The sequence below is a fragment of the Prinia subflava genome, chromosome W (assembly GCF_021018805.1).
Source record: "Prinia subflava isolate CZ2003 ecotype Zambia chromosome W, Cam_Psub_1.2, whole genome shotgun sequence".
Classification (NCBI taxonomy): domain Eukaryota; kingdom Metazoa; phylum Chordata; class Aves; order Passeriformes; family Cisticolidae; genus Prinia; species Prinia subflava.
Window position 1 is genome coordinate 2,752,697 of NC_086282.1, and position 13,166 is coordinate 2,765,862.

At 42.6% G+C, this 13,166-nt stretch overlaps 1 protein-coding gene across 2 annotated transcripts in view; it reads left to right on the top strand.

Moving 5' to 3' along the window:
* LOC134563402 (poly [ADP-ribose] polymerase tankyrase-1-like) overlaps nucleotides 1-13,166 on the top strand; it is a 187,741-nt gene that overhangs the window by 46,108 nt on the left and 128,467 nt on the right. For both annotated transcript variants that reach the window (XM_063421312.1, XM_063421313.1), the window contains exon 3: nucleotides 7,516-7,611. In XM_063421312.1, the coding sequence (XP_063277382.1) occupies nucleotides 7,516-7,611 (96 nt within the window). The remainder of the gene's footprint in view (nucleotides 1-7,515; nucleotides 7,612-13,166) is intronic.

Sequence of the window (13,166 nt, forward strand, 5' to 3'; positions counted from 1 at the left end):
TTGTAGTATATGCTCTGTACAATACAGTAGCTTTTTAAAAAATGTAGTAAGACTTATGGCCTTTCTTGTCTCTAATACTGATCTGGTATAATAGCAGTGTAATTAAATAAGACATTTCAGATAGTATGGGAAAATCAGAATCTGAAGTATTTTAGCAGTTGCAGTGAGGGTAAAAAATATAGCTCCAGACCAGTCTATATTTGTACTATAGTTAAGGTTCCAGGGTTTTGTTGTCCATATGCAATATGAAGATTCAGTAAAAAGAAGAGCTTCTTCAACTGTACTGTTGGCACGATATCATCTGTAGAAAAGGCAGGGATGGCCTGTTAATGATATTGCTAGATTATTAAGGGCACTGCCTCCAATATAGAAAAATAATATACCCAAATGTCCCCATTGTCCAGAGGAAATAAACCAGCATATCCAAATATGCTAATTAACAAAGTTTCAGGAGTTAATTTTTGTGCACAACATCCTTAAAATTGCCTGTTAAATGTACAGAACTGGAGCAGAAGTTTCTTGATAGAAACTATTTCCACATTCCCTTTTCAGGCTACTCAGAAAGCATCCTCTAAAACCAGTGTGCAGTGTTTGAAATCCAAAATAGCTCTAATTAGCTAGAATGGCTTGTTCTGGTTTTCTTTATAGAGAGAATGTTTTTTCCCCACACAGGAGACCTATTTTGAAATTTTTGTACATCGCTGGTGTATTGAAAAGGAAATTTAGAGACACACACTGTGTCTAGATCTCAAATGCCCTGTCGTTAGAAGAGACTTTATCTTAGGCTAAAGCGTTACAGGTTTTGAAGATACAGGAGAACATTCAATTAGAAGCTACCTGGGGTTCGCCAGGTATTGAAGTACAGCTGTGTTACACTGATAGACTAAACATCAAATGCTGGATTTCTCTTGTTAATTCCTGTTGATGACAACATTGCTCAGTAGGATATTTTTTTGTAAGATTATGTACTTAAAAAGTATGGAGAGATTAGAATCAAATCATCAATAGAGGAAATATAAGAATAAGATGGCCTTTGTTACCCATTTGCTTCCTTTATTCATATGCATTCTAATACAGTCTTTACTTATATAATTGGTTTCTTTTTCCAAGATGCCATTGCCTTCATTTCATGGTATAGATATGTTTCTAGAAATGAATAAGGGCAGTATCTGCAGGACCATATCCCTGGCTGTTGGAGAAGCTGGAAGACAAGTGGGATGAATGATTGCAGAAACAAGAAGGATGAGTCTCATGGTTACAGCAATTGAGTTCTGATAGGTTAATTTTCTGAACCTTGTTTGGCCACTTTAAATGTGTGTTCTACAGGCAGTCGATGATTCCGGGGTTTGCAGACAACCAGCTTAAGCCTTGTTAGTAAATTTTCATGTATTTGCCTAGGTTTTAAAAAGCATAGAAACTGGACACAGAAGTTTTGTGTTGTAAGCCTTGGCCAAATCCTTCATGGTTCATTAGCATGACTGAGCAGGTTAGATACACTGCATAATCCTTTGTCATTTTAACCAGGAGAGGAGCTGGAAGCAGTAGTGTGTGTTGTCATCTGTGTGTGCCAGCAGAAGTAGCAGGGAAGCACTCTTGATTGGTTTGCATAGGGTGGAAGAATCAAGAAACTTGAAAATGTGCTTCTGTTTTAACACCAAGCTCAGGCAGCTGCAGATGCTGTGTGATAGATAAGGACAGGTGACCGGAAGATCTCGCAATGTCACGGAAAGATAAGGACCCTCCCCTGTCTCTCTGGTGGTGACCCCTCCTAACCCCATTGGCTCCCCACCTTGAACCCTCCGCCCCCCCTTCTAACGTAGTAAAGACCCCTTAGGCTATTTAACCCCATGTGCGAACCCAATAAACGCCATTTGCCGTCCACCACATTGGTGTCAGCGTGTCAGTGGCCTGAGTGGCTCGGGAAAAGGTCAAGCCACCGTGCTGGCTTTCTGAAACCAGGTCGCCCGCCTTTCCATCGAAAGGCGACATTGTGGTGCCAAAACCCGGGAGGAAAAAACGCTCAGGAATCGGGATTTTCGCCTGGACAGGAGCAGCGGCCAGGGCAGGACAAAGGAACTGACCCTAGGCAGACGGGACGCCATCGGACCAGCCAATGGAAGCCATGGCGAAGGTCGTAAGTTCGATTCATAAACAGTGGGGAATTGAGTGCAAGCTCAAGGATTTTCAGTTTGCTATGGCAAGGTTATTAGAGCTTGGGGTCATCGAACGACTGGTAGATTTATTACATTTGGAGGTTTGGGGGAGGTGCACGGTTGCCCTGGCTGAGGATACGAAATCCACGGGCAGCGCTAAAAGCCTCAAGGCGTGGGGGAAAGTAGAGCAGGCCCTATGCAGGGCAATGGAGGAGCAAGAGACCTGGAGCACCGCGCGCGTGTGCTTGCTAGCTACCCCCAAGCTGGGGGTGGGAGCTACAACACAAACGGCATCTGAAAATGATTTGTCCAAGTGTGGGGAACTGCGGGAGCCAGGCATGCTTCCCCCCTCCCGGAGCCTGAGTCCAAACCCCCCAGTGCCCTCAGGGAACCCCCCGGCCCCCCCGCCGAACCCGCCAGCCTCCTCCTCGCCCACGGAACCTTCCCGAAAATCCATGGGTCCCCCATCCGTCTCTTCGCCGTCATCCAGCATTTCGGTGCCCGAGGCGCGGCAGCACGCGCAGATTTTCTGGGAGGGATTGGCGAGCGAGGCCAGAGACGCCGAGCACGTGGCACGGGAGAACACGCGGGCGGCACCGCCGCCATACGTGTTTGAAAATCGCGCCGGCAGCTGCGGGGAAGGGCGGGGTCTGGATGTTCTTGGTGGAGAAAGCCCGGAGCCGCGGGTGTTTGCCGACGCGCATGCGCGGGGTAAAGACGGGGAAAAGAGAGAAGAGCACGTGCTCAGACAAAAGCCGCGGGCTTTTGCTGGCGCGTACGAGCGGCAGGAAGGGGGGGAGTGCATGCTCGGAGTGGCACCGCGGATTTCCGCGGCCACGTGTGCACGGGACAGTGGCGGAGAGCGCATGCGCGGTTCGGAGAGGCAGCTTTCCGCAGACCCCTATGCACGGGACAGCGGCGGAGAGCGAGCGTTCAGCCGGGAGCTGCGGGCTCTCGCAAACGCGTATGCACAGGGGAGCGGCGGGGAGCGAGCGCCCAGTCGGGAGCTGCGTTCAACACTGCCACCATTTAAGGGAGAGACCTGCCCCCACGGGAGGCAGGACGAGCCCAGGGGGGGCGGGAGCGGCGCCACCCCTGAGGGGAGGGGCGGGGCCGGAGCCGCACGAAATGGCACCCGAACCCGGAAGTACGCTGGCAGTGTGCCTTTGACTCTCAGACACCACCAGCGGCAGCAGTTCGAGAGAACTGTCGGACACTGACTGGGACTCAGAGACAGAAGAGCAGGGTTAGCAAGGGCTAGAGCAAAACATAATAAAAACCTTAAGCCACTCCGAAAGGGGTTCACAATCCAAATTCAATGAGACTGATGATTTCTGTGTTCAAGTTCTGATCGTTCCTAGGGTCCTGTACCACTCAGACGAGGAAGTGTGTCAACTTTTCGAGGAACCCGGCCGGCTCCACAAACGAGAAATAATAACAGGGGTAACCATCGCGATGCTGCTCGGACTGGGAGCAGCCGGCACGGCCACAGGTATCTCAGCCCTCGTGACCCGACACCAAGGACTTTCTCAATTACAAATGACCATCGACGAGGACTTGTAGAGGATCGAGAAATCCATCTCCTTCTTAGAGAAATCAGTTTCCTCGCTTTCAGAAGTCGTCCCGTCCTGCAGAACAGGCGGGGATTGGACCTCCTGTTCATGCAACAAGGAGGCTTGTGTGCCGCCTTGAAAGAGGAATGTTGTTTTTATGCCGATATGGGCCAACATTCTGTTTGTAGGACAACAACAAATGCTGTGAGTCAAACTGTGAACACTGCCAGTCGCAAGATCTGCCTGATCTGCCTCGCAGAACTTACTCAGGTTCTCCAAACCCCCTTTGTTCTCCTTGTTAAGTTACTACCTTGTACCCCTTTTTCAATGCCTATGTTTTAACTACCTCATTTATTTGTGGGGGGGGGGGGGGGGAGATGAGTGTGATAGATAAGGACAGGTGACCGGAAGATCTCGCAATGTCACGGAAAGATAAGGACCCTCCCCCCGTCTCTCCAGTGGTGACCCCTCCTAACTCCATTGGCTCCCCACCTTGAACCCTCCGCCCCCCCTTCTGACGTAGTAAAGACCCCTTAGGCTATTTAACCCCATGTGCAAACCCAATAAATGCCATTTGCCGTCCACCACATTGGTGTCAGCGTGTCAGTGGCCCGAGTGGCTCGGGAAAAGGTCAAGCCGCCGTGCTGGCTTTCTGAAACCAGGTCGCCCGCCTTTCCATCGAAAGGCGACAAGATGCCTTTGAGAGTTCTACACCTCTGTTACCTGGCATTTTTTAAAGTCGCCTTTCTTGCCCTAACCTGCCTCTACTTGGTGTCACATGCTAGTCCAAAGCTCCAAACAGGTCAGATCCCAATCATTCCTCTCTATTCTTTCTTCATGGAGCTTTTTTCTTGGCTATTATCTTTTCCCCTACTACATCATCTTTTTCAGTTTTCTCCCCTAGCTCTTTGTCTGAGGCTTTTTGCCATGTGAATCCTTTGTTGCCTTCTGGTCCAGTCAGTGCTGAGTTTCATCATTTTGTACTGCCTGCTTTCTCTTGATAGACAGTATTTGCTGGAAATGTCTTTCAGGCTACTACTCTTACACTGGTGCCTCTTGGGACAAATGGATTCCCTCTTCTCAGGTATATAGAGTCACAAACAGGGTCCAAGAGAAGAGAGATAGGACATACAGAATCTGTCTCTCCATACTCAGTTCTTTTGCTGCCTGTTGTGTTTTAAAAAATCTGCAATAGGTCTTGTTTGCCTGTTCCTACTGGAGTGTGCCTGAGTGGCTTGAGAGGCTGGCTCAGTCTCAAACCTGTCTGTGAGTAAGATCTCTCAGTGGGTGGTAGCATGTATGGCACAGATGGTGTCTTCAGAAACATAGGTGCTAGATCCTAACAAGATTCAGTGAGCACGTGCTAGCTGGTTTTTATCTCTCTCCCCATTTTGGTGTTTTTGTCTTGACATGGGGAAATAAAACCCACCACCAAACAAAAAAGCTTAGGTTTTTCCTAGGCTTCCTACTTGAGTCTTCTTTCAAAAATATCAGGCCAATTGTGCCTTCTCGTCAAAGTGTAAAATAAGTCAATTTACTTCAATGAAGCACCAGACTTCTGCAAAAATTCAGCTTGAGGGCAAGCATTGTACCCTGTAAGCTAAAATATATGAGATTTGGCAATGTTTAAAGAATTTGAAGTCAGAAATGTATAAGAAAAGAGGTTTGAATAAAAACAATACTACCAGTTAAATTTTTAACTTAGGAAAAAAGTTTTTCTGTTTAAGGTTTTTTTTAATATATATATATGTGTGTGTATGTGTGTATATATATATACACACACACACACACAGTATCAGCAATTAATTTTGTTCTGAATTGAATTATGTTTTTTCTGGAGAATTCTGTCTGTGAAGTATTTTTATACCCTTAGTTAGAAAAACTGTTTGCAACTATTTCTTTGTCTTGACTTCTTCAGTCCAGCTGTATCTCAACAGATGTTACGTGAGCAACCATAAATGTCTGCTGGTTTTATTACTCATCTCCTTGACCTTGAGTCTCTGTATACTGTCCTGTTATTCACACTTGTACAAAGTGTGTTGCTCTGAATTTGTAATCTGTTATGCTTTCTCAGGGTTGCTGTTCCCCGAGGTAATAAGGTTTTCTCCCAAGGTTGCTGTTCCTTGGGGGTCTCCTTGGGGTTGCTGTTCCCCGAGGTAATAAGGTTTTCTCCCAAGGTTGCTGTTCCTTGGGGGTCTCCTTGGGGTTGCTGTTCCCCGAGGTAATAAAGTTTTTCGTCTTCTCTAGCCCTAAGGGTTCCACGCTGGAGCCAGAGATGACAAGCTGAGTCTGCCAGTGCATGTTTCCAAGGTTGTTTATTCTTCATTATCTCTCAATTCTTTCTCAGCTCTGCCAGGCCTCCTTGGCAGGGTACATTATCTTAGTTCTTTCTCAGCTCTGCCAGACATCTCCAGCAGAGCAAGACACGCGGCGGACTGGGCCGGATCAGAGAGTCCCGGACCTTTTGTACCATTTCTCTGACCCAACCACCGTCCACAACATACTTTTTATTTACAGAATTTTACCAATACTCACTACCTATGTTAACATATTTCTACTCTAAACCAATCCTTGTGATACAACTCAGCAGAAAATGGGGTAAAAGACCAAGAACAAGGAGGACAGGACCACTCCCCAATTCCTCCATCTTGCCTCTTCAAACCCATATACTAAAAATCCTAGATTCTACATTTACACTCTGTGATAAACTAACTACTGCTTATTTTGAATTCTCTGTGCTTGTGATTCTTCATACAATGTGGGCATTCACTCCCATGGTCAGGGATCAGAGGCAGTGTCCTCCTGGGCTCTGTGTGAGGCTGGTACAGATCCCTTGTACAGATCCCAGACCCCCCTGTCCAGTCTCCAAACCCTCCAGGGTGGCCAGAGGGATGTTCTAGACTCCGACAATGCTTATTTTGCATGACATTTGGGGCCTTTTTGTCAAGCCTCTAATGTTACCATGGGTTTTATGTTCCAGTTCTGTACAAAATATCTTGATATTGAGAGGTGGTGATCTGTGGTGATTGCATTATGTTGTTTCTGATCAAGAGAGTTCACAGGTGAAATAGTGGGATTTTTTTAATGAACTTTTCTGGTTGATAGTTTACTGTATCAGTGCCTTCCTAGCCTTATGGTTGTATATTGTATTCTAAGTGTTTTTATGTACTTGAACTTTCATGTATTTATAGGCTTATTAGGGAAAAGAAATAGCAGTGAGTATAACAGCTTCTGAGCATCCAGTCTGCAGGCTACAAGGTTACAAATCTTACCCTGTTTGTTACACTTCTTGAAAGTAAGCTGGTATGCTGTGGTTAAGATTTCCTATGCAAGTGATGAGCTACTGAAAGGCTGGAGTATTGCTGATTTATAGAGGCGGGGTAACTTGGGATATTCAGCTGGAAAAGGAACAGGAGTGGTAACAAGCAGCAGTAGTGGTAGTAAAGGCAGAAACAGGTTCCACAGCAGACTTCCCAGTGAGTCAGTGAATGCACAGCATACCAGCTAGCTGTCAGGAGGAGCCCAAACCCGACTATTGCAAGAGAGTTGGGGTTTATGTTTATCGTGCAAAGTCATGTGATCTTACTATATCTTAACTTGCCAACTTAGCCTTAGTCCAGAGAAGATCCTTTGCTGCAGTGCTTAACAAAAAAAAAAAAAAAAGGGAGAGAGAGGGAGAAAAAACAGAAGGAAAAATAAAGAAAATTGTGCAATGTTTATTTATGCCTTCATCATGCCAAGGAGACACTTAGAAGTAAATAACCTGTGTATACCTGAGGTAAGATACTGTTTCTGCTTTCCCTGCACAGTGCTGCTGCAGCATGGAGCTGATCCAAACATTCGGAACACTGATGGGAAATCTGCACTGGATCTGGCAGACCCTTCAGCAAAAGCTGTACTCATGGGTAAGATGCATACATCTGTCAGCAGCAAAACCTGAGTTTATTTTGTGTGTATAAGTTCAGCATCAGAAGAGCCTTCTGCCTTTCCAGATTTTCTGTTGTGTAAGAGCATTTTAAAACTGTCTTTTACCAGATTTCATGTTGATGTAATTGTTGTTAATCTGCTGTGCTGCTATAGGTTTGCTTATTCTACTTATGCTAATGCTGGAATTTTCTGTTATAATATAATTCTTTATTTACTGTATTTTTTGGGTTTTTTCTTTTTAACTGGTACCCAGTAGACAGATTGAACAGGATCCCCTAGCCCCTGCAAAAAAATAGGAAAAAAATCAGGTCAATTGTTTTAAGACCTTCACTGTTAGGCAACCAAGGACGTTTGTATAACTGTAAAAGTACCTGTGATCTGAAAGGCAACCTGCTACCAATTGCAGAGATAAATACTTACGTTAGATTTTGCTGCAGATTCACATGCTGCTCTTTCCTTCCTCTTCCTTGTTAGTCATTTTGGGTTGAACCCTTTCTCATCTACTAGGTTTTTTTCTTTTTTAGGGGCTATTTGCTGCAAAACAAAGTTTCATGAAAATATCCTACAGATATAACTCTGTTTTTACAGAGCTTTGATTTTTTTTTATAAATTAACTGTTGTGATGTCACCCTGGTTTTGAAGACTTTTCTAAGCCTTCTGTATTGTTCTTCATATTGGAGTCAGAATTTTTATGTTATCACACTTTGTACTATAAACAATGGCCATGTTTTGCTGTCTTTCATAGTTTACATATTTTAGGTGGGAGGAGAAAGTTGATTGGCAGTTGGCTTGACCAATGTGGTTTTAGAGGTGGAATTCCATCCTCCAATCCACGGGCACCATATGAAATGTATAAAATTGAGTTTTGTAAATAAACTCGCCCCTTTTCCTGCTTTGCTCACCAGCGTGTCCTCGTGCAGTTCTTTGCATGTTGTCTGTGACACTGTGGCATACCAGTGAGCATGAAAAGTATAATATAGTAGCCTCCCAAATTGGTATTAAGAAATACACAGTCCTCTGTGCTGATTTTGACATCTAGGAAATAATGTTTAAAACAAAGTAATATTGGATTTTAAAATATATACAATTAGATTTATAGAAAGGGATTCAGCAGCTGAGGTTCATTTGAAGGAATAGCTGTTTTTCTTTTGCCTTTATTTCCCCTATTTTCTCTCTCTTTTTATTGACAGCTTAATTTATAGGTTATGTGCTATGAAACACCCATATTCTTTCTTCAGATTATGTTCAGAGCATACCAACTCCCTTCACTTTGTCAAGAACATTTCCTCATCTTCTTTTTTCAGTGTGCTGAGCACTATGCATAATCATCTACAGCGCTGCAGTGATTTTAGAGTGCCTTTGGAACAGTGTACTTTAAATACATATGATTTGTTTTAATTACTCTGTCAAATTTGAACATGTTCCTACAGTGTTAACACTAATGTTAGCTGTGTTAAGCAGGTTAATCTGACTTTTGGCTGTTAATGGGTACAGTTGTACAGATGCTGAAGATAGAGAAGGCAACAGGGAGTCAATCTATCTCAGAACTGTTAAAGGATATATGCCATTTACTTGTGGGGAACTTGACATTAACTTACAGTGTGGGGGTTACAAGCCCCAAACTGCTTGCTCTTCAGGCTATGCAACATCAGAGGATAGTAGATGATTAGGAAAGTGACCTCATGTCTGCTCCACTGATTTCTCTGGGCACTAGATCGCCTTGTGCTTTAGGCAGGGGAGAGGGCAGTGTGTCATAGCAGACAAGTGGAGATGGATTCGAAGCAGCCCTCTGAGAACATCCTGTGAAATGCAGCCAGTGCCTGTCTCTGGGCTTACCCCTAATGCCTCACACACAACATCAGTGACTGAAGCTGTCTGCAGCCAGTGAATGTTACCAGGTGGTGCATGGAGACACACATGGTGCTATACACGTTTAATTGTTCATAAAAAGGCATCATTTTTTAATGTGTTCTTCCCAGGAAGAAAATCAGCATTTGTTTTATCAGCTTTGTCCTCAAGGTGGCTCTTGTCTATGCAGGGCTCTGTGCTGTGTACCTGAGTTCCAGGCTGTGCAAACAGGGTTGGACTCAGGCTGTAGCTGTCATATGATGCACAGTAACTGAAAAACCTAGAGATGTCATTTAAATGGAAGCTAGCTATTAAGAGCTATATTTTTTTGGATGTTGCCCTGTTTTATAGTATCTCTGTTAGGCTGCTATTTCTCATGCATTTTCCATATGTTGTTACCTTCAGGTCTTGCTTCATCTCTCTGGAAGAAGGAGGCTTAAGGGATTTCTTAGGATCTATCTGACTGGGGATAATCTTTAGCTAAAGCAATGCTTTGCAATTAGGTGCATCAGAACTTAAAGGTATTACTGGATTAAGGATGAGTAGGCTATATTAACTTAATTTTCAGTATTTAGTATTGAATTGTTGGATTTTAGGAATGCTCTTATTTAGAGCTTTTTGAAGTGGAGCACAGTCCATAATTCGTTACTGTATTTGCATCTTTAAGCAGCATCTATGTCAAGGCTGTTCTCATTGTTATTTTTGACTCTTTTCCCTATCTGTGTCTATCAGAATGTCCTGAATTGGAAGGGACCTTAAAGATCATCTAGTTCCAACCCTCCTGCTGTGGACAGAAGGCACCTTTCACTAAACTACGTTTCTCAGAGCTCCATCCAACCTGGCCTTAAACACTTGCAGGGATGGGGCATCCCCAACTTCTCTGGGCAACTTGTTCCAGTTTCACAGTAAAGAATTTCTTCCTAACACCCAACTTAAACCTACCCTCTTTCAGTTTAATTCTATTTCCTCTTGTCCTATCCCTACACTCTCTTGTAAGAAACCTCTCACCATCTTTCTTGTAGGCTCCCTTCAGGTACTGGAAGTCCACAATTAAGTCATCCCAAAGCCTTCTCTTCTCCAGGCTGAACTCCAGGCTGTTCCAGTTCTTTCAGCCTTTCCTCATAGGAATCATGACAGACCGTATGACTATAATAGACTTTACCACATTGCTGCTGTATTGGTTGTTGAAGAACATGGATTCCTCTTAAAACTTATTTTGACCAAGCATTTGCATAGGTTCGTGCATCTGTGTTAATTGCTTTGCGAATGAACTGTGATTACAGTGTCCCTTTGACCTCCAACGCAGCAAAAGTAAACAAGTAAACTTGTTGGTAATTGATTAAACCTTTTCAGTTTGACAAGAAATTCTGTATGTGTTTTAAAAGGGGAATTCCTGCTGCATAAAAAGCCTTTCTGCTGTTTTGGCAGCAAATGCTGAATCCACAATGACTTGTTCTTTTCTGTCTTCCAGTCTAGAATAATGTATACTCTCCTTTTCACCTGGATTGCAGAAAGGGATATGTAATGCAGTAGTTTCTAGCGTGACTTCCAGCCATTTTCCTGCAACATATGTGTTTTATAAGGATACATAATGCAGGTGAAAGGTTAATATTTTGATGGAAATGGACTTTGAAAATTTCTTTGTAGAATAAAGGGAATTTTATAGAAATTAAATACCCAGTGCCATCTTCTTTAAAAAAAAAAAAGAAGTTACATAACTGAGGAATATGCTTTCTACTATCTAGAAAGCAGCCTATTTTTCTCCTTTTGCAGGATATGCAGCATTTGTATGAACCAAGTACTTCAGGTTTGAGAGGGTGAATATTTTGTTTCTTCTTACTTAGCATCCCATACTGTTCCTGAATCATGTTGTCAGAAAAAGGATTGTAGTTCTCTTTTTCTCTAGTCTGAAGTGGTACTACAGGCTCCAAAAACATATCACATCTAAGAACATCTAAGAGCTGTTAAACACACCAGATTAATATCCTAGTTTATTTTAGTTAAGTTTAATTGTCTTTGGGGTGTGTGGTTTCTGAGATGGGGACTCATCTTTGTTGCCATACATAGCACTGTGGTACTCCCATTCAGAACAGGGCCTTTGGGAGCTTTTGCACTGCTAGTCATATTAGTCTTCATTATTTTCTTACCCTGATTATTGACCCTTTAAAGATTAACATCCTTTTATATCTTCCCTGTACAGTATATGATGAGCCAACAATATTGTTAATGATTTATGTGAATGATATTTTTGTTTGTTTGGGGTTTTTTTTTCACACAATGATGCTTTCTTGCCACTTATTCCCCATATTATCTGCTGTTCAGAAATGCTTTCTTTATGTGAATAGTTGTTCTTTGTACTTGAGCAGTTTCCAAAGGAGCTGTTAGCAGGAGCTGAAGGCATTTTTGATGGATAATATATTTTTGTCTGCTTCATTCCAGTGTTTTGTGGGGTTGGTTTTTGTTGGTTTCAAGGATTACTCCCTTGAAACAGATCAAAATGAAAAAAGTCTGAAATCTGCTGCATCTCTAGATTAAAGGAAGATTTCTTAGGTATGAAATGATGTCTTGTTTGTTAATAGAATCAATTTTCAAAGTTAAACAAGACTCTGATCTTCCTGCTAACTATGGAAATAATGTCTATTACAAAGTGCTTTAGGTCCTATTGAGCATTTCTCACTTGAGTATTTTGGATGTGAAGGACAACTTGATGAGTGAAAGTATATCTGGGCTCAGGTTACTAGAGGTATTAATGAGGATTCATGTTTTCATCTACTTGTTATGTCAACTTTTTAATTTAAACAGGGAGCATAGTTTTATATATTGAAATATATTTGCACAATTCTTTTGGAAGTGAACTGCCATTTATGCATAATTTGCCTGCAAGGAAGAGAAAAATCTGATATTTCACTACAATAAGTTTACTGAACTTCAGAGAATGGAAAATGGATTTTAAGTGCTACTTACTCATTTTAAAAATAGCAGTAAGAGAAGAAAATTTAGTTTGTTAATTTTGTTTTTCCTTGACACCTTTACAGCTTGATTGTCTGAAATACTAAACTATTTCCTTCTGGGTTGGTGTTATTTCCTTCCAGGTACTTTTAGGATATTGAAGGTCTTCCAGATAGACAATAGCACTTCATTTTGGGAGGTGCTAACCATCTCCCCCTTTCCTTTCATTGATCTAATTCTTAGATAGTGTGTGCTAAATCAGATTATTTGTACAAGGTTTAGCTTCTGTCTTTACAAAACAGTATAATAAACATCAGTACAAAAGGAAAAGTGTTTTCATGGTAAGGAGGGCAAGTGCTGCTAGAATGGTTTGGGCCGCCCACTTGTCTAGGTCATGGTCCTTTCTGACAGTATCACTGGATCTGCTGCCTTACAGAAAAGAGCAAGAAATCCCACAGTTGAGGAATATTCTTGACCAGCACAAAACGTTCACCTTATTTCATATAAGCTGTTGATACACATGTTCAAGCAAGAGGTCTGAAGAGCCTTTTCCAGAACTTGTTTGAGCTTTGAATGTATGTTTTTGTGATCGTTACTTGTTCAGCATTCAGGTAAATTTATTCTTCCTTTTTACCAAGACCTAAGAGGAGGAAATAAACCATATGCTCTAGTTCACTGGTATGAATGCCACGTGATGCTTTTACATTTGGAGTCCATGGTGATCTGTTACATTTAC